Genomic DNA, 19,934 nt, shown 5'->3' on the forward strand with positions numbered 1-19,934 from the left:
GTTTAGTGTATTTTTATGAATGGACCTTAATGTCAGCAGTACTTCATGTCTTTAGGGCTGCTATGGTCAACAGTAAAATGTGACAATTGAGTGACACATTTATATAAATACATTTAATTTTGCTTTATTACATTATCATTTTACATGCCAGTCATTTACTTCATCTGTACTGTATATCAATATAGTAATGATTCCCAAGTTGCATTTATTTTTCTTTTACTTAAGCTCCTCATCATGTGTCCCAGATGTATATATTTATTCATCAGTCTATGTCATCATTATAATGTTTCCCACTAGGATTGAGCTCTTTGTTAACTAACCAATGTACGCTCAAATTATAATTACCAAATTTCCCAGAGCACATGAAGGCAGCAGCAATCAGCCAGGTTTTCTTGTTGTTTTTGGAGGTAATGTTATTTGCTAAAATATTGACTGTTGAATGTTAGAGTTTTTATTGATCGCTTAGTCACTATCTTTGAAACAATAAGCTATTTTTTCAAAACTACACATGATCAAAACACAACCACACATCTGTATAAGGTAAATCATTCACAGTATGGATTGTAGAGAAAGAATGTAGCAAGGGGTTAAAGTGGTTACATATCTTCATCATGGTTTATTTTGTTTTGATAATGACCATGGAGAAATCCATGCGACTCAATACATAATAAAGAGCCATAGCAAGCCTGCATAGTGTAACTCTAAAAATAGAAAGTTAAGTTGGACATTAAGTCAGTCTTTAAGTCACCAGACTGATTTCGTGATCATAAATCTGATAACTGTCAAAAGAAAAGTCACAATTACAAGTCAAAGATATTCTGAGGAACATTATCTATACTCAGTGAGGATGTTACACTAAAGTATACATTCTCCAGTTTAACCAGTGTTTAACCAAGTTATTTTGTTAGATTATATATTTTTCCCCAAAGACAATATTAAAGACAAAGAACTGAACTCATTTCAAAGACTTTGTATTTAAGGACTCATTGTGAAAATCTCCCTCAAGTCTTCTCTGCCAATTGGCCTCCAGCCTCTTTTAAGTGGAGAGTCCAAGTCCTCTGTCAACTGAAACAAACAAACATTACAAAGGTTAAGTGGACAATTACACATGGAGATGGTGCAATGTGCTTTCTGTGTGTATTGCTTTCTAAGCAACTTTTACAGCTGCATTGACTACAAACCTGCTTTTCTACATGCTGAACTCCTTCAACTCATTTCCTCAACTGCTTCTTCTTCTGCAACTTGTTTGGACTTCCACTTAATCAGCTCGGTCTCTTCATCTTTGGACTGCTGCTCATTTGTATTCTCATTCTTTGGCAAGTCAGGCAAATGAACTACTGAAAGAAAAAAACAGAGATAAACCTTAGACACACTTATTAGACCCAGAGTTCAGTACTGTATTATGAAGTATCTCAAGGGGAATTTTCCTTCCCGTGGTTACTTTTTTCTGTGCAGCGACTTTTCTCATCTCCGTCCTTGTCATGGTCCTGTTCCCTCGTCTCCATTTGACCTTTGGGGCTGTCTCTCATCTATTGGTTCATCCTGGTGCTGTCCGCAGTCTATTCAGGTCCTCTGACCTGATCCTCAAGTTGCAAAAGGCCTGAGATCAAGTCCACATCTGAATATGTAGAAATATTTAAATGTCACTGCGCTCCTCACAGTCATTCTGCTAGTTTAGTCATTAGTATAAACTGTGTCATATGGCGGAGACTATCTGCATGCTTTTGCAAAATGTTGACTAATAAACTACAAGCTCTTTTATTACAAATATTTTACAGGGTATTATCACATTCACTTAATTTATAGGTCAGATTTGCAGCAGCTACAGGATTGATACGTGCGTCTCCAAATTGAGAGAGGTGCTGCATTTTACGCACGTGGCACAGCGACGCTAACTTCATGTATCACTGTTACGTATGTCGCTGTTACGCACAAATTTCTGTAAATACTGACCTGTCTTCAGAAGAAGATGGTTCTTCTAACCATCCAAAGCCAAAGTCTTTTAATTGTTATTTCAGTACTAGCCGCGCAAAACACTGTTGCGTACATAGACAGCACAGCTGGACAGAGATGTTCTTTAAAAAAAAAAAAATGTTTTTGTGTTTTTGCATCAATAAAAAACACAAAGCACCAACTACACACTGATGGTATAAATTACTTTTTTGAAACTTTTTCTGTGTGCAAGGCAGCAGTTAATCATACATTTAGTAAACACACATACACATACGTATCCAAATGTGTAAAGTATGGATGTGTACTCTCAACATAACAAACTATCAATACAAAGAAGGGGGAAAAGTTATTTCTTTTTTTCTCAAAATGTTTGTGTGTGTGTGAAACTTTTATGTACCCATCAAAAAATCTCTGTAATTGAAAAGCAGAAGAAAACAGTGTATTTGATGTTTTGTCAACTTTTATGCAACTTGGGGAAACAGTCTATTTCATTGTGCAAAGTTGTGTTGATGTCATACTGAAACATAAAATAAGTGATCACAAACGGTCAGAAGTTATAGAAAGTTGGCTCTGTAACATTGATAGCAATGGTGAGAAAAGATTGATATTCTCCAAAAAAAAAAGAAGAAAAAACGATATAGGTTTAATACATAACATGGGTAAAGAGCTTCCACTGGTGGTTTTACTAACACCAAAAGGCCACATGATGGTGGTGTTCTCCACATGATTGATGCCAACAGTGGATTAATATTTACTGTGTTGCTCTACTCCTCTGGTTACACCACCTCAGGGGTGTTTTGTTTTCTTTTGTCTTAAGGTGACCAACCTTTCTGCCTGAGGCAGCCATTTGATTTTGTAGCTACCATGTGCATGTTGTGTCTTGCTCTTGAATCACTCAGGCTGGTTAGTGAGCCTGAATAACCCAAATAAAAACCATATACTGGGTTCTTCCCCCCTGTTGAACTACAGTTCTGATATGCTCCATTTTTTACTCAACTGCACCAATATTAAAGCACTTCACATACTCCTTAAAAATACCCAGGTCAGTAAACATGGACTGAGACAGAGAGTCATATTCTCTGGCAGACTCAAACGATGCTTTACAAACACAAGCAGTGCATGAAATCATTCTTGGTTGGAAGTTATGGGTGAGGCAATGTCCTTTATTATATAAACCCCATATATCTCCAATCAGAAGGTCAGGATGGCAGAGCTATTACCTCAGGGATACTGCACTCCTCCAAGGATTCCCAGGATTCTTTTTATTTTTTCTACCCCTTGCAGGTACATTGTTTTGACAGCAGATCGTAGTGGTCTCATTTAGCAGAATTTATCATGAATCTAACCAAGTGTGGCAGACTTTGACAGTTGAAATTTCTGCAGCAGCACTATTCTTACATCAATCAAGAATCTATGAAATCTTCCATAAACTTTTGATGAAGACATCTTACCTCTCTGCTTACTTTAAAAGCTTCTGCAACTAAGTTGAATTATGTAAAAATTAATAAATGAATTAAAACCCCTTTAATCTATTTGAAGTTACATTTATTGTACTCAATAAGTGCTGAGGTCTGGCACTTTGCTAAGAAAATAAAACCAAATTACCTGCATACAAAATGTGATGCTAGGAATTTGTGAGAGTACAAGCATTCAATTATCCACTCAAGTCATCTACATATTAGGTGAATAAGAAGTCAAATATCCCACTGACATTAGGGGAGAAACAACCTGCATCATTTGATATTAATAAAGAAAATAATTTGGAGTAGACATTTGTCATCTAGCTTTCTAATAACTTTAGTCACTTTATCAGACCTCACCCAGTCAAAATGCTTCTGTGATACAAATCAGGATCACATGATAAAGATATTTTACTGCTGTGTGCAGTTCTGATTTTGGGTATTTACATAGACTTACATTCATGCAGACACACCCCACCCTAACCATAACCACTACTGGCCTAAACCTAGACCCTAACCTTAACCACTGACCCAAATGGGGACGCTTTTAGTCCCCAACTGCACAAGCTGTCCCCAAACAGCTGATACGTTTAGTTTGTGACCCCAACAGTGGTTTAAGTCCTACCACACATCATGCTGCTTACTACAAAAACGTGTCTTTTGAAACAGTGCATAACCAATATAGAGACATTTGTCAGGGTATAATGTGCAAATATCAGCCATTAAGGAGCTCCTGACTGTGTTTTTTTTCCTGTTTGTGTCACCTGATTTTACAGTTTCAGTGTAAAAAGGGTGCTGCTGATGTTTAGTAAAATGTCAGGATTAGTGCTGTGAAAATAAAACCTTTCCATCCACTAGTTTCGGTTGTGATCTAAATACATTTTTATACGAAGTACAGTATTTTTTCCCTCTCGTTTAGATTTATTTTGAAACCAGATACCGGAAGTCTATCCTTCTAGATTGGAAGCTCTTGACGTTTTGGATGATTTTTCTCCTGCTGACAGTACAGGTGCGCTTGGACATCCGTGCGTAATTTGTGTGCGTGTTTACCATGTGAATGCACGCGCACAGAGACAAATGCGCGTCCTCAGCGGAGCATGGCTGTTCACCTCACACACTGATCGCCGTACAACTGGGGCATGCATTCACTTCAACACAGCGGACCAACAAGCTGCTGTGGTCTGTGGCACATTCACGGGAATAAAACGACGGCTTGGTTTTCTGCAATATTGCTGGATTGTCGGAGCTGCGGGGATGTGTGCTTGAGACGTCTCAGTTGTAACGAAAAGAGGGGGGAAACGTACATATCACCGATGTGAAAAAGGCAGGTGTTTTTCAAAATTCACGCGTCTGTGTGTTGTTGTTTTTTGTATTGCGATCTGATTTTCGGCCGGAGCCTGTGAAATGCAGCTTCTAGTTACCTGACAGATGTTTGACAGCACAACTGCAGCCTACAGGTCTGCATCGCCGGAATCAATTGCAGCATGATGTGAACGTAAAATATTCTTTATGAGCCTTAAAATGTACTAAAGCTTATAGAAACAGAGACTGTCCGTTCTTTTGCATTCATTGCACCTGGACTGCTTTCTACAGTATCTGTTTGCTAGGATTATGATGGCATCTTTCTGTTTATGCACACTGCTCTCTCTCTCTCTGTCACTCAAAACTGATGACAATCGCAATTATTTTGCTGCTTCAACAAGGTTGAGTTACATTTTTATGTCACCACACTTTAAGTAAACAGAATTGCCAAGAGGTACAGGCTAATGGATCCATAGCACAGCACTGCTTGGGTTTGTGTCGTCTCCTCTGAAGCAGCACTTGCCTGTGTGAGACAACTCATGGGATAAATCACAGCATTTGTTTACCAGTGTGTTTCCCCCTCTTTTGTTTAGAGAGCGTCCCCTCCTGTCTACCTGCAGCTGATCTGCTGCATTTGGCTTTGGAGGACTGAGACTGCTGCAGCTGCAAATCTCATCATCATCATCATCATCAACATCATCAACATCTGCCACTTCAAATACGACAAGACACAAGAGGACACAGGCTGCGCTTTGGCTGATCAAAGCGCCAGCAGTCAGAAAGGACCTGTAGACGATGACTCCAGCAGAGATGCTTGCTTGAACGCAGCATGAGATGACTGAGGGCTAACATACCACTCGCTGATACGAGCTTTTTCTGTTTGCCGCTGATGAAAATGTTCCAGTGTGTCAGTTGACTGACAGGGTCGCAGTGGTGTTCTAGCCCACGCCATAGCCAGCAGCTAAACCGCAGACACCACAGAGGAGATGGCTCGTCCAGGATCAGGGTTGCTGGTGCCTGTCAATGGGCTGGGGTACCCCCCTCAGAACCTGGCCAGGGTGGTGGTCTGGGAGTGGTTGAATGAACATGGGCGCTGGAGGCCCTACACTGCGGCGGTTTGCCATCATATTGAGAATGTACTAAAGGGGGATGCCCGGGGTACCGTGGTTCTAGGGCAGGTGGATGCCCAGCTCTCTCCTTACATCATCGACCTGCAGTCCATGCATCAGTTTCGACAGGACACAGGTAAGAGACACACCAGGTTCAGTTAGCACACTGTCTATTTACACAGTGCCACATGTCAGTATGCATTTCTATGTCAAGGAAAGTACAGATAATGTGGGTGTACACACAACAGTCATCAATACATAACATGAATGTGTAACCAGTAGTCATATGTAAATAAGGGAATCATATTCAACTTTCTTCACCACAAATGATATCACATTATCTCTCATTGGGACCGATTAAAACAGAGCGAGCCTTGATGTCGTTGCTACACAAACCTTATGTAACTTTCAAGGGAATAAATGAGGGCCCTGAATGTCCCCGTCTGCTTTGGGACTCACGTAGATGAGCCACAGGTTGAGCCGGGAGGCGTTGAAACAACAGGACACAAAGCAGCCAGATGCAAAAGTGTTGCATTGATTTATTCCTTCATTAGCGTCTATATGCAGCTGCTGGGATGCCACAACCTTGCCAAAGGTCAGCGTGTTGGAGGGGCTGTGCATTCATCAAGGAAACGAGTGCTGTAGCTCAATGCGATGCCCCTCACTCATCTCAGCATATTGTATTCATTAGATGTTTTCAGTTGTAAGAATGGCAGTCATTATTGTGGTTAGTGACTCAGTTATGGTACACATTTATTAAGAGATGATGATGATGGAAACAATATGACTTGGAATACCACAGACCACTACACATGTTACTTAAGAGTAAAAATCCACCCAACACAGCTTTTGTTTGGTTAACAGTAATTCCCTCTGCTGACTGCTACTTTTGTAAATACAATCAGATGTTTTTGCTGTACTCCACTAAGGCTCAACACACTCTGTCTGTTGCTGTGTGTGGATTCACCTTCCTGCTGTTCTTGTGTTTGAAGCAAAGCTAGACATCTGTTCGAGACGGCTTCAGACAAATCTTAGCTTTCTCAATTGTTCCTCGCATCTAATTCATACGCACAAAATACATCAACTATAGTAGCACTGAATTACGGTTAGTAACAAATCAGATGACCCATTTTGTGTTGGATACAATGGGTACATTTCTACAAGAACATCAATGTTTCATCAACTCATCAAAGAAATATTGAGTAAATCACTTTAAATCAGAGACTGTTGAAAGCATTACATAACATCTGAGCATCACAAGCAAAACAAGGAGACACACACTGTATATACAAGGTGACCTCGCTATGATCAATATTATGTCAACTTGCCATGATTAATTTCCATTCATTATTCAGTCTCTAAAAGGTTCAGACCTGCAGTAGCACCTACAGCTGTATAAACAGTTGCAGTTTCTTGTTAGGCTGTGTGTGTGTGTGTGTGTGTGTGTGTGTGTGTGTGTGTGTGTGTGTGTGTGTGTGTGTGTGTGTGTGTGCGCGCGCGCGCGTGCGTGTGTGTGTGTGCGTGTTTTTCCATCCACAGATGGGCGTTGCAAACTAGCTCCAGCTATAAATTCTGTGGTGGTTTGTGGCATTGGTCGATGTGGTGCATTTGTCCTTTTTAAAACAAATGAAAACATCATAATATCTATTTTAATACAATAATTTGATAGACTGTTTTTAACTGATTCATCAATAATAATACATCATTATTCTGTGTTGACATCACTTACTGTATCATGAACTTATTGCTGTGTCTTTAATGCTGTACATTTAGTAAACAGGCCTTATTACACACAGCTGATGCTTTTAGAGGAACATATCAGTCATTTTGACAAATTATGACAGCAACAGTTGCTACAACAAAAGTAATGTAGAAAACATATAGTAGAAAATATTAAGTATTCTTGAGTCAATAGAATATTTATGTAAGGTTATATAATATAAGGGTTGCATAAATAAAGTGTGCAGGCTGTTGAAGGCATGTTAAAAGGCATTAAGAAAGGTATACTGAATGAGCTAGGTGTATTGGCTGCTACACAGTATAGAGCATATATACTGAACCTTCTAAATTGCTGGGGGGTTTTTTTCTTTATGAAGTATATGCTGTTCTTTTATGTTAGAAACGCTGAATATGAGAGTGGCGGTATGTTTGCATGACTCTCAGGTGGTTTGTATAAGTTTGTATGAGTATGTAGCTTCTTGGCAGCATTTCTGTTGTTCTCGTTGGCGTTTTCCCCTCTGATAGAACATGATGCTGAGCAGCCTATGTGTCCGGGGTTGAGTGGCTGCGAGATGAGCCGCTGAGCCGTTTGTCAGCCATTACCACGGCGCCGGGCCTAGGCCTGACGTTTATCGCTCCTCATTGTGCTGTTCGGTGTGTTACCTTCCCCCTCAGCTGGGATAAACCTGTCACAGTAGGGCCTGACATACAGCGGCCTGGACACCCTGCTGCCTGCTTCCTCCTCCTCTTTCTTCCTCCTCTGCACACTCTGTTCCTGTCCCCAAACACGGGCGAACCTCTACCAGGCCACAGCCATCGATCCGAGCTCCCATGAGGCCTAGCTTCCAGGCTGTTGTGATGTTGATGCACTTGTGTTTGCACAAGCTATGCTTAGCTATAGCCTGTGTTAATGTGGATTGTGATGCATCTGTTTCACATCGAGCATTCGCTATATTTGTAGCCCAGCAGGTCAGCTGCAGCCACTTGCTCCGTTGCAGGCTTATGGAGTGTCCCTGTGGGGAAACCCTATTTTGTCGCGGAGCCAGTGATCTCGTCCTCCGAGGCTGTTTTTTGGCAAGAGCTGGAAAGAGAGTTGAGTGAGCTTGATGTCCCTTGTGTGTGTCTCTGTGTGTGTGTGTGTGTCCTTGTGTCTGTGCGTGTGTGTGATGGTGCACTGTGGCAGCTGTGGTGTTTATGTCCTGTCCCTGCAGGCTGTGTAGGGGTGCCCTGCTCTCTTGTGGCTTTGGGAGGAGCTGCTGTGGGTGGGAACCAGGCAGAGTTACTCCAACTAATGAGACAGCGACTATAGTTTATCTTCATGGCTCCCTTTAATCAGAGCATCATGACGACAACGCACACACCACAGACGATGCGGCATGGCCCCTTTCTCTGGAAAGCAGCCTAAACACATCTGTATTTAATTGGCGTTCAAAAACACGGGGCATGGAGTTCTTCAGTATTCAATTTCTGGTGACGAAAACCAGTCTGTGGTGAAATCCTGAACCCCAGAGCTTTGTATATACAGTAAGAGTGAAGGCTTAAAGGCTTATATATAGTGTGGATGAATATCTGGCTGAAGGCAGGGAGAGGATTGGCTCCTGGCCAAGGAGGATCGATCCGTTCTTCTCCCCAGAGGGGTGTTTGAACCTCTAAACACTGCTGCGAACTGATCCCCTTTCATTACACCCACTCCAATAGCAAAACACATGGGCTTATCTGCCATTTCCATCATATACCAACACTTGTGGCCTGTCTGATGGATTTCACACTGCAGCTATTGCTTTTGCTTCCTGGCTTTTAAGCATTTTCCTCTTCTGTATTTTCTCTTATGATGAAGAGGTGCTGAGTGATTGCTAAATCATGTATGTAACATTAAGCATAATTCAAAACATTGCTTAAATAATGACAGATTCTGTCGGTTACTTGCTTTAAATCTATTTTATGGTAAGCAGTCATTGAAGTACAGTGAAAAGGTGAAAAGACACAACAAAGCGTGCAAAGATGTCATTGATTGAAACATAAATCTAGTACTTACTGAAGTGATGAAAGTAGACAGTATTTTCAGTTTGACAGGTGTCACTCAAGAAACATCAATTTGGTCAAACTTTTAATTTCATTGGTGCAATTTATAGTATCACTTCAATTCTAACAGCTGCGAAGGCAGTTAACCACTAACTTCTGGTTTCGCCTTCTTGCTAACTTGAATGGAGATAAAAATCATTAGTGCGGCTATTCTAGCCTTTCTAAATGAGTTCAGACTGACTATACCAAATTCTTAAAGTGAAACCAGTCATTTTGCAGGGGTTGTGATGCTCAAAAAAATGTATCTGTGGATTTACGTCTCATTCACAATGTAAGTCATTGGGAAAAAGTCATTTTTACGTTGCATGACGTTGTAATTACACGGTTTGGCCACTATGTCAAATTGGCTTCAAAACCTAGCACTGTTCCTGTATCCACTTCTCGTTATAATCAATTAACTGGACCCATGAAAAAGAGACAGCTAACATTAGTTTCACCTGCTTTTGAATCTTAACAACAACTCAGCAGGTGTTGAAATAACATAAATGAAAAGGTACGCCTTGTTTGAGCTGTGATCAGTTTTTGTAGGTTGACAGCAACGTTTCCTAGCAACGTCGGCTTTCGGTTGTCAATTAGCCACCGCCATGAGAAACAGCCAAGCAGAGATTTTACATGCTGTTTCCACAAAACGTCCAAAAACAATGCAGGAAAAAATGCATAGTGGCTCCTTTAACATTATTGTTTATATTTCCTCACAAAAAAAGAGAGAAAAATCAAACATTCAGCTAAAACCAGAGAGACAACATGGTGTGTGCAGTGAATGTCTTTGTCTGTTTCTGGAGATGTAAAGGCTGTTAGAGTGGCTCGGTGCTTAGTGTTTTGAGATGGCCTATGTGTGACTGCAGAGATAACTCCTATCAGCGACTGTTAGCTGCTGTGTTGCCGGTGCGGGGCTTTGTTTGTTTTGGTTGCACAGGCGTGAGAAACTCCTCTCCTCTGGCCTACATTTCCCTCAGCTAAATGCCCTCTCTGACTAATTACATTGAAAAAAACAGCAGAAGACAAAGGAGATGTTCTGATGTCTGTTTTGTGTTTAGCTGACAAACAACAGCAGCTGTAGTTATAGTCTGGGTACTCTCTGTAAACTTGCTGAGCATATGTAATGCTGTAGATTATTGAAAAGAGCAGTGCTTCACTTTTTTTCTTTAAAAGAAATGTAGTTTAGTATGTAGTAAATACGTGTGGGAACTATTTTGGTGGTCTGTGGGAGGAAGCTGTAACAAGGATTCCCGCTATGTTCGTGCTAAAGGTCAGGTGTTGCATGCATCAGCTCTGACTATGAAATCCCACTTGCGTCAGAAGAAAGCAGAATGAGTGAACAGTGTGGCCCGAAGGCTTCAAACTCTACATTTAGAATAGAAACATCAAGAAACAAGTTGAAATAGAAACAAAATAAAAATAAAAAGGCATATTGTTTTTTTATTGAATATGTCTTGTTTTTCTGTGATGCTGGCTGACACACTGAGTAATGCTGCAACATGTATGATTTTTATACTGATTACACACTATAGGACTGCTGTGTATGATTATAGCTGTTGAACCAGAGATTGCATCTATGTAACACACAAAAGATACTCAGCAAGTCACATCCTGACCACATCCTCAGTCATGTTAGTGAAGACAAACAGACATTACATAATGACACAGTCCTTTTTCTCTTTAAGCTTTTTGTAATTTACATGATTAGTCAGAAAGGATCTATTGCAGAATGAAAATTATGCTTAGGCAAGGATGTGCTAAGGTGTCACTGTACTCCAAGGTCCATTATAGCCCCAACCAGCTGGCTGAATTCCACTTGGATGTCGGCAGGAAAGGGATTGGAGCGGCGCTGGGGCTGGGGGGCTGAAAGAGGTGAGGAGAGAAGAGGAACAGAGGGAGAGGTGGAGCGTTTTCCTGATGGAAAGTGACAGTCAGAGAGAAGGGAGGGATATATAATAACACTGGAAAGGCCCTCAGCTGTGTACATTCCCCTTCTCTTTCTCTCTCACACACGTAAAGCCTCTGTCTTGTTGGTACGAAGTCTCCCGTCTACGGCCTCAAGATGTGCTTATTTTAATTATGAACCATATTTTTTGTTAATTTACTGCTTGATTATTTGATCTTGACAAATACCTGCCACCTCTGTTGTAGTGACATGAAATAGAGGAAAGCAAGCAAATCATAGCATCTGCGCAGTAGTAAAGCACTTATTGGTACTTTTATTCAACCAATGACTAATGTCAAAGCTGATTAGTAGACTTAGTGAAGCTAAAAACATTTTTCAGATTTTCATAGTTTAGTCCATAATATAGCAGAAAATAGTAACCCATCATAATTTCCAGAGTGTAAGTTGATGTCTTAAGCTTGTTTTTATCCAATGAACTGTCCACAGTTATTCAACAATTAAATCTTACTTATTATACATTCTGTCATAATTGTAAAGCATCACAGTCTCTTAGTTCCTACAGTCAGACTGCTGCTCCCCAAGAGCGACCTTGCTGTCAGGGTTGTAGTGCTTTGCTCTGTTCTGTCCACATCCTCATCGCGTTACAGTGATGAGCAGGCTGTGCAGCCTCTGGTGCTGGTAGCTGAGGCGTCTCTCCACATCTCCTTTTAACTTCTAATCCAGTGAGTCACCACTTTTAACTTCTAAAGTGGATATCTAACTCTTTCATCAAAGAAGCAGCTTTAAAGCTGCACTCTGCGCCGCTTACTTATCAGGCCGGTCTGGGAGGTCACTCAGATCGGAGGCTGTCGTCTGCCTCAGCCCATCGGCCTGCTGCTGCTAGAATAGGAATGAGGCCTCATCCCAACACTGTATAATATCTTCCATTTCATGGTTTACATTCATTGAGAGATCTTTTGTTGAAATGTGTGTTACTATCTAGGATGTAGAGTCAAATTCAAAGCACACTCTCTCACATCTTATGCCTGCACCAAGTTGCAGCTTATCATTGTTTTGGAGTGTGCAGAACAGTTTTCTCCAACTAACAATTTTTTTATGTAGTAAAATAATGTCACAGAGTGTTTACAAAATGTGAACAAAGTTCATATCAATCCAGCTGTTGTGTTAAAAATCATGTGACTTCATATGGTTTTATTGCTCTACACTATACAAACCACATGTTAGGTAGCTGTCATGTGAAAAGGGACATAGTGTTCCTGTTGTACCAAATGGGTTGTCTTTGATCTACAGGAGTGTGTGGGCTAGCATTTGCAGAAAGCACCATTTGACTGAGACCAGAGCTGCAGTGACGCAACTCGGGCTGCCAGCGGTTGCAGTAAACCAAGCTCAGATCTCCTTTGATCAGTCTTGGTGAATGCAGAAACACAGCACGGGACTTTCTCTTTTGGTCTTAGCATTTTTCACTGATTTTACAAAACATGCACTCTTAGCCCAGTTTAGCCCACTTCCGATAGTGACAAAAGAAGAAAAAAGGCGGCAGCATGACTAATCGTTAAAGCCAAAACTGGAATAGCTTTCTCAAAAGCGTGTTGGTTGTAAGACAGTCATCATTGTCCCAGTATAAGCTACTGTAATGGACAAAAGAGATCTTTCTAAAGTGTTGAACACACAGGCGAGAGTCATATCTCGGTGAAGCTTTCAGTGAAACACTTTCACCGGCTGCAAAAACATTTATTGTAGTCTTCATTTTTCACAGACTATATAATGTAATAATATAAACTGAGACTATATAATGCATCTACAATATAACATGATTTATTTCACACAGAGCAATTTATCATGAATATGTAATACACAGATAATAAACTAGACAGGGGAGGTTACCAGTTTAAATTAATATTGTAGCATGCTAACCTTTTAATGTCAGTAAACAGCTGACTGTTCTGACGGCACTACACATTCATATATGTAAATTAATGCTGAAATGATTAATCAATTAATCAACAGGAAAATATTCTACAACAATTTTGATAATCAATTAATCACTCAAGTCATTTATCAAGCAAATAATGCCAAACATGCACAGGTTCCAACCTCAGATGTACTGCTTGTCTCTGCTTTATTTCACTGTAAATGGAAAATGTTCCAATCTTAAAGTGTGAAACAAGTCATTTGAAAGTGTCAGCTTTGTCTTGAAATGTTATATTGACTGTCATGGGGTTCCTGGGTGTTCCCTCCCAAAATTCAGCTGAGATCGGCTCCAGTTCACTTACCACCCTCTAGAAGATAAGCAGCACAGAAAATGGATGGATGGAAGGAATATCTGTGTTGGGCTATTTGTTGGACTAAATAGATCATTTTAGGATGGCACCTTTTGGCTCTAGGATGTTTCTAGTAAGTTTTTTTGACATTTTTAAGGCAAAATGATAAATCAATTAATTACCTGCGTTCTGAATGCATGGTCACAAGTTGTTTGGACTGATGAAAAAGAGAGGAGGAATTACTGCAATGAGGCATGGAGTGATCACATGCATGCACATAATGGTTTAACATTCCTTCACACTCTTACTTTTCACCCATGCAAAAAAACAATCACTTATTTTGATTGTTTGCAGCCTGGACGCTCACCAGAATATCAATGTGGGTCTTTCTCAACCTCTTCCCCTCTCCTCCTTTCTCTGTGTCACCTGTAAGTGCTTCTAAATCACGGTTGCTGGTGACAATCCAAGTCTTGTGACTTGTCAGCATGAGGAACATCCTGCAGTAGCCTGTGAGGTGAATAATATTTGCCAGGTGCGTTTGGCAGACACCCCTCTACCCTCCACTGTTGCTCCTCAAAGGAGCAGCTCGTACGATGTCACTTTTTAAGACATTTCATTATTAATGACAGCTTCTAAACTCCTTGAGGATTTATAACACCAGTGCCTCAAGTAGATTTTTTATCAGACCTAAATGGTAATTGTGTCTACTCTTTTCTGTCCTTTGCATGGATGCATTCAATCAAAGAGACATTTGTCAATATGAAAGAGAAAAGTTGCCAAAATCATTTCTTCCATGTGGAAATATTTGTTATATATTGGAAGCCTGAATCAAAGACTGAGAAAATTACTAAAATGTTGGAGAAAAGTGATATTTGATCAGGGAACTTGATTGGTCTATAATTGGACCAATTGGAGTTAGGCATGACCAAAAGGGTGTAAGTGTAGGAATCAGTATCAGTGAAAACCTTAATGTGAACCTGATGGATGTAGGCCCCTCTGATTGTGACAATTGAAGACGGCATAAAAAAAAGATTATATTAAGATCATATCAATCATTTAATTAAACTATTCTGTTTGATAATATATGGCCTTACCAGAGGCTTTACAGCCATGCAGTGATGTATTATGCAATAATCATGTAGTCATTATAAAGCAATGTCAAAGAGATCCATAAAGCAAAGCAAACTGTGGAGTGCTACAGAACTATTTGCAAAACAGGTAAATCAAGAAACCTGCGTATCCTTTTTGGTCTGACAGGGAGTGCAGGCGACTGGATGCAGCAGGTGGACACAGCTTGCTTTCTGGTTGATCAGATGCAGACTATCTGTCTCCACTGTATTCAGAATATTTTAACTTTATGAGCAATTCAAAAGGGGAAATCGAAGGTTGTTGCCTTGACCGCCAATGATTTGGAGTCCTTTGCATCAGACTAGCGATGATTATGTGAAGTGGCAGTTCTGGAGAAACATCTCACATGATACATTAAGTTGTAAATAATAAGGGATGTACAAAAGAAAAATTGAAACTTAAAATGATTCACAAGCTGTTAAGAATCAAACAGTCCCCTAACGGGTTGAAAGATGGCTCCGAGGTTTGCAGCTGCCTTGAGGTCAGCTTGAAGTCACATCCTCAAGATAGATTCTCACAGTGAGGGGACATCACACCTTGTACAAAAAGTACCGCAAGGTCAATCAAACGTATCAAGCTACTCCTGCAGCATTATACTCTGTTGTATGCTCAGTATGTTTCAAACCGTCATTGCTTTGCTACAGTGTGGCTGAAAACACTCCCTCTGGCGTAACTTCAGAGCTTCAAAGTTTCTCGTTTTCAGAGGTTTGTGGTAGGTTGTATTTTGGGTAGTGCATATCACTTTAGGCCCAATAATCCCACCCCTCCCACCCCCTAGAGTGCAATATAAATTGAATTTCAAAGTTGACCCTCATCTGTTTTAGAGTAATTAAGCCTTCCCAGAAAATCATAAATGATTTATTCATCATAGTTCCATATGAATTATGTACGTTTCTTGCAGCTATTAAAGCCTCGAGAGCATGAAGTCCTCTGCCTGTATTGATATTACACTGTAAACAACCCTAAATTATCATGTGACACCAGAGCCAAAAGAAGGAGTGTACCTACAGTACAATAAGCACTTTCCCATAACAACATAATTCGTATTGCAGCACTTTCCTGTTCCTCCTTCTTTATCGCAACAGAACTGATGACTTCTGAAAAGTGGATTTGTGAAATCAGTTTCTTTCCAGGCTTTGACCCCCAACATTACCGTACCGTTGTTACACATCTGTAGGCTTTGATAAAGTGCACCTGACCTGTGTTGAAGCTTTAAGCTCGAGTAAAGATTTTTCTTGATCCTGCAGCAAATTTGCAACAAGGACATGACCCTGATTTTATTCCAGCCTCTGACATTTAGCCACGACAAGGGCAAGTTTGTTCCCTGCACCGTTGGCTGAATATTCTCCTTTACTCTAAATAGATTTAATAGGTAACTGCAGAAAACCTGTACATAGTACAAAAATGGTAGTAAAAATAATTGGGCTATTCTCTTCGTTAATTTTGTAGTATGAACACAAAGGAGATGTGATTACACCTGTGATTCAGCAGGGAAAAGATCTGGGCCTAATAATAAAAACTCCTTGAGAAAGTAGATCATATTTAAGGCAAAGTTGTGTTTGGAAAATCCATTAAGGTGTATGGATAAAACATCCATCTCCCTGCAGCGGGGTCTGATCTGATCTGATGCCCTCTGACCTCTCTCACACCAGGCCCATTTTACTGCTGATCAAAGCTGACTCGTGTAGACTTGCCCAGTGACACTTTGCATTAATGTAGCCAGACGTTTCCTCTGATAAAACCTGACTGTGTCTGACAGCCATGAAGTGGGTTATAAAAGCCTCTCTCAGCAAACTCATTTACTGCAAGCTGTTCATCTCAATGAGTCAGACTCCCTTTATTTGTCAAATGTAATATTCTGAGCAGTTTGGTTCATATGAACACTTTATGTTATGTAATTTGTTACAAATTGGACCTTGTTTGTATAGTTCTTGGTATACATTGCAGGCAGTAATGAACCTTTTTAGATGATTAAGTAGGATCTGCTCTACATATTAAGTGTATATGAAGCTCATGTGACTTGTGGGTTATTGTGTTTATATGGAAGTGAGTCAGAAATGTCTGACGTCCGAAACACTGACCGTATGAGACACGAATTGATGATCGTGTGAAAAACTCCTTCCTCATAAGTTTGAACTCATGTTGCCCTTGTTTGCTAACTTCATGCAATTCACTGGACGTGATTAATTCTTGATCCAGTCATGTAGCAGTTAGTGTTTCATGTACAGCGTGGCAGAGGTCACCTGAGTGAGCTATTCCTCAATGACTCTGCTGACGTGGTGCACCCATCAATCAGCTTTGTGCTGAGCACACAAAATGGTTTCACTGATGTACAGTCTGTCCTGCTGGTGTGACGGCTCACATGAAATATTGTGGTGTCACACAAAAATACTGCTGCATGTCAGAGTGTGGGAGTACTACATGTGTGTGTTTTTGTGTGTGTTTCACTTTCTGCTGTATTAAATGGAGGGAGGAGTGATGTCGTCTGGTCAGATGCAAGACCAGCCAGGGGTCTGTTATGTGTTTGTAATCATTCACTGTCATGACAATATTAATATTAATATCACATTAATGTCACAATGCAATATATTTACATCAGTGCAGTTCACTTTCTGATGTTGATATACAGCACATGTGCAAAAATCCCAAAGACCATAATTAGTGATAAACTGTTCTATTGTTTGGTATCATATATATAAAACACAAATATGTTGAATGATAAGGTGATAAGATCATGTTAATATTTTGTCCACCCAACATATAGAGATAGGCAAAATATTAGGAACTCTTTTCAATGTAATGCACTCCAGTACACCTATTACAACCTTAGTAATATAATATAAATACAAAAACTAGCAGGCATTTTAAAAAAAAATTGGCTATGCTGAAAGATGCAGATTAATTTATAAAAAGTAAATAAACAATATCAGGCTAGTTTTAATGAATGTTCAATATACTATACAACTAGATGCACTCCTGTTGCCTGGCAGCAGGGTTTATAGAGCCAGAGTTATAAATCAATTTCTTGTATGAAAACCAGTGACATAGTTGTAAATAAAATAGGTGACTGAAGTCTCTCTTCAGGAGTTATCACAAACTAATCCATGTCCATATAGCTTTTCCCCATATGAGCCTCAGTTTCATAGCTTCATACGACTTGTATGAATTTAATAATGTATAATACACATCTGATTATAAAATCATAATGCGTTCACACAACATTCTTTACAGAGGTGGTACTTATGACTTTTATATACAATGTAATGATTTATATCAGATTGGGTGACTTAGACGGTGCATTAAATTTTCTCTCAGGGAGGCTCTTAATACTTGTTAACTACTTGTTATAGAATATTTCATAATGGTAAATCAATAGTTTTGAATTTTTGATTCACGCTATTTATATGGTACAAATATCAGGCATCTGTATGTTCAAATTTTCACTTTTAAGAAATATTCTTTATTTCGATCATGGTTTTTTTAATATGTTTTGTTGTATCAGTTGGCAGCACTGTTCTCAAATTGGACTGATGCCAGAATAAAAAGGCTCTGTAGCAAACAGGCATAAGAAGTCATCAGTCAGGCAGCTGTCAGGGATGAGAGAAAATATTGTGATTAAAATAACAAGCCTGTGTAGTTCATGGGGGATAAACTGGCAAAAATCCCAGAAAATTAGCAAATGTCACACCTCCGAAGGAAAAGTTGAAATGTTGTCAAAAGCTGCATCGACCAAATAAGCTGTTTTTGTCAGACTAAGAGCCAAATCTGCTGTCTTTACTGGAAAAGATAACAAGACAGGATTTTGTTTTCTAATGTGTGAAAGTGACTCCTCTCTGCTAACAAGAAACCTGTTTTACTGTAACCCTGACACTTGGCAGTGCCGGCCTGTGTCATGCGAAGCCAAGGCTGCAGGTTGGTGTGTGTGTGTGTGTGTGTGTGTGTGTGTGTGTGTGTGTGTGTGTGTGTGTGTGTGTGTGTGTGTGTGTGTGTGTGTGTGTGTGTGTGTGTGTGTGTGTGTGTGTGTGTGTGTGTGTGTGTGTGTGTGTGTGTGTGTGTGTGTGTGTGTGTGTGTGTGATAACTGTGCCTGAAGCTGTGCCTCCTACTCCCTTGCCCTTGTGACGTGACGGCGCGGCGCTGACACGCTAACGAGGCTCCTGCTGGACGTGATGAGGCTGAAGCGGTGTGAAGAGGAAGCGATTGTGCCACGAACCACACAAGCACCGTGCATTCAGACACACTCACTCACCTCCTCGGCGACATGTGTCAGCTCTAGTATTCGCACGTATACAGATACACTCACAAACGTGTGTGAACTGATAGTTATACACACAAACAGTGAGTCAGAAAGCATCCTTGGCACAGCTGAAGCTCGGTCACAACATCCACAAAGTCAGAAGGTTGTTACAGGGTCTATTGCCTCACTGCAGTACAAGAGCTGGCAGGTGGACAGGTCTATAACTTCATTTTCTTAAGATTATTTTTTTCTTCTATGCTGTCTTTTTTTTTGTGTTACCTCAGTAAGTGCAAACTCTGCACAAGCGCACGGTTATTGGCCAGCTCCCCGTGCCAGGCTGGGGTGGGGAAGAGTTGGGAGAGCTGAAGGGGCTGAGGATGAGGAAGGCTGCAGTGGGAGTTAAGCCACTTTTCTTCACCACTTTGTCTCGCTGGCAGCAAAACTGTATTAGTGGGGCCTGTTTTACCGCAGTGTTCACATTCTAAGCTTGGGCAGAAGTGAGACATCCTCTTTTTTTTTTTATTGTTCTTTGGCAGAAATCCTCCACTCATCGCATACCCCCTCCAGTATCTACTCCCTCCCCTCCCTCCCTCCCTCCCTCCCTCCCTCCCTCCCTCCCTCCCTCCCTCCATGCTCACCTAACATTTCTCCACCTTCCCCCTCTTCCCTTCTTCTGGCTCTCCTCCACCCTATCTACTGTCTTCATCTTCATTCCACCCTGTATCGCTTCTTTCTTCTGTCCTTTCCTCTACCTCTCTGCCTACCCTGTGGGCTTTTTCCCCCTCCTTTACAATCCCCTT

At 40.5% G+C, this 19,934-nt stretch overlaps 1 protein-coding gene and 1 long non-coding RNA gene across 4 annotated transcripts in view; one reads left to right on the forward strand and one right to left on the reverse strand.

The window, feature by feature from the left end:
- Positions 1-954: 954 nt before the first annotated feature.
- LOC133979710 (uncharacterized) lies at positions 955-1,581 on the reverse strand. Its single transcript, XR_009925067.1, has 3 exons — positions 1,442-1,581; positions 1,182-1,337; positions 955-1,065 (listed from the first exon to the last, which is right to left on the reverse strand). It is a non-coding gene; the product is annotated as an uncharacterized LOC133979710 (long non-coding RNA).
- Positions 1,582-4,562: 2,981 nt separating this feature from the next.
- The window catches only part of dtx1 (deltex 1, E3 ubiquitin ligase), a 44,308-nt gene continuing 28,936 nt past the window's right edge, over positions 4,563-19,934 (forward strand). For all 3 annotated transcript variants that reach the window (XM_062417987.1, XM_062417989.1, XM_062417990.1), the window contains exons 1-2: positions 4,563-4,741; positions 5,313-5,960. In XM_062417987.1, the coding sequence (XP_062273971.1) occupies positions 5,702-5,960 (259 nt within the window). In that variant the 5' untranslated portion in view covers positions 4,563-4,741; positions 5,313-5,701. The remainder of the gene's footprint in view (positions 4,742-5,312; positions 5,961-19,934) is intronic.

The sequence above is a fragment of the Scomber scombrus genome, chromosome 4 (genome assembly GCF_963691925.1).
Source record: "Scomber scombrus chromosome 4, fScoSco1.1, whole genome shotgun sequence".
Taxonomy (NCBI): domain Eukaryota; kingdom Metazoa; phylum Chordata; class Actinopteri; order Scombriformes; family Scombridae; genus Scomber; species Scomber scombrus.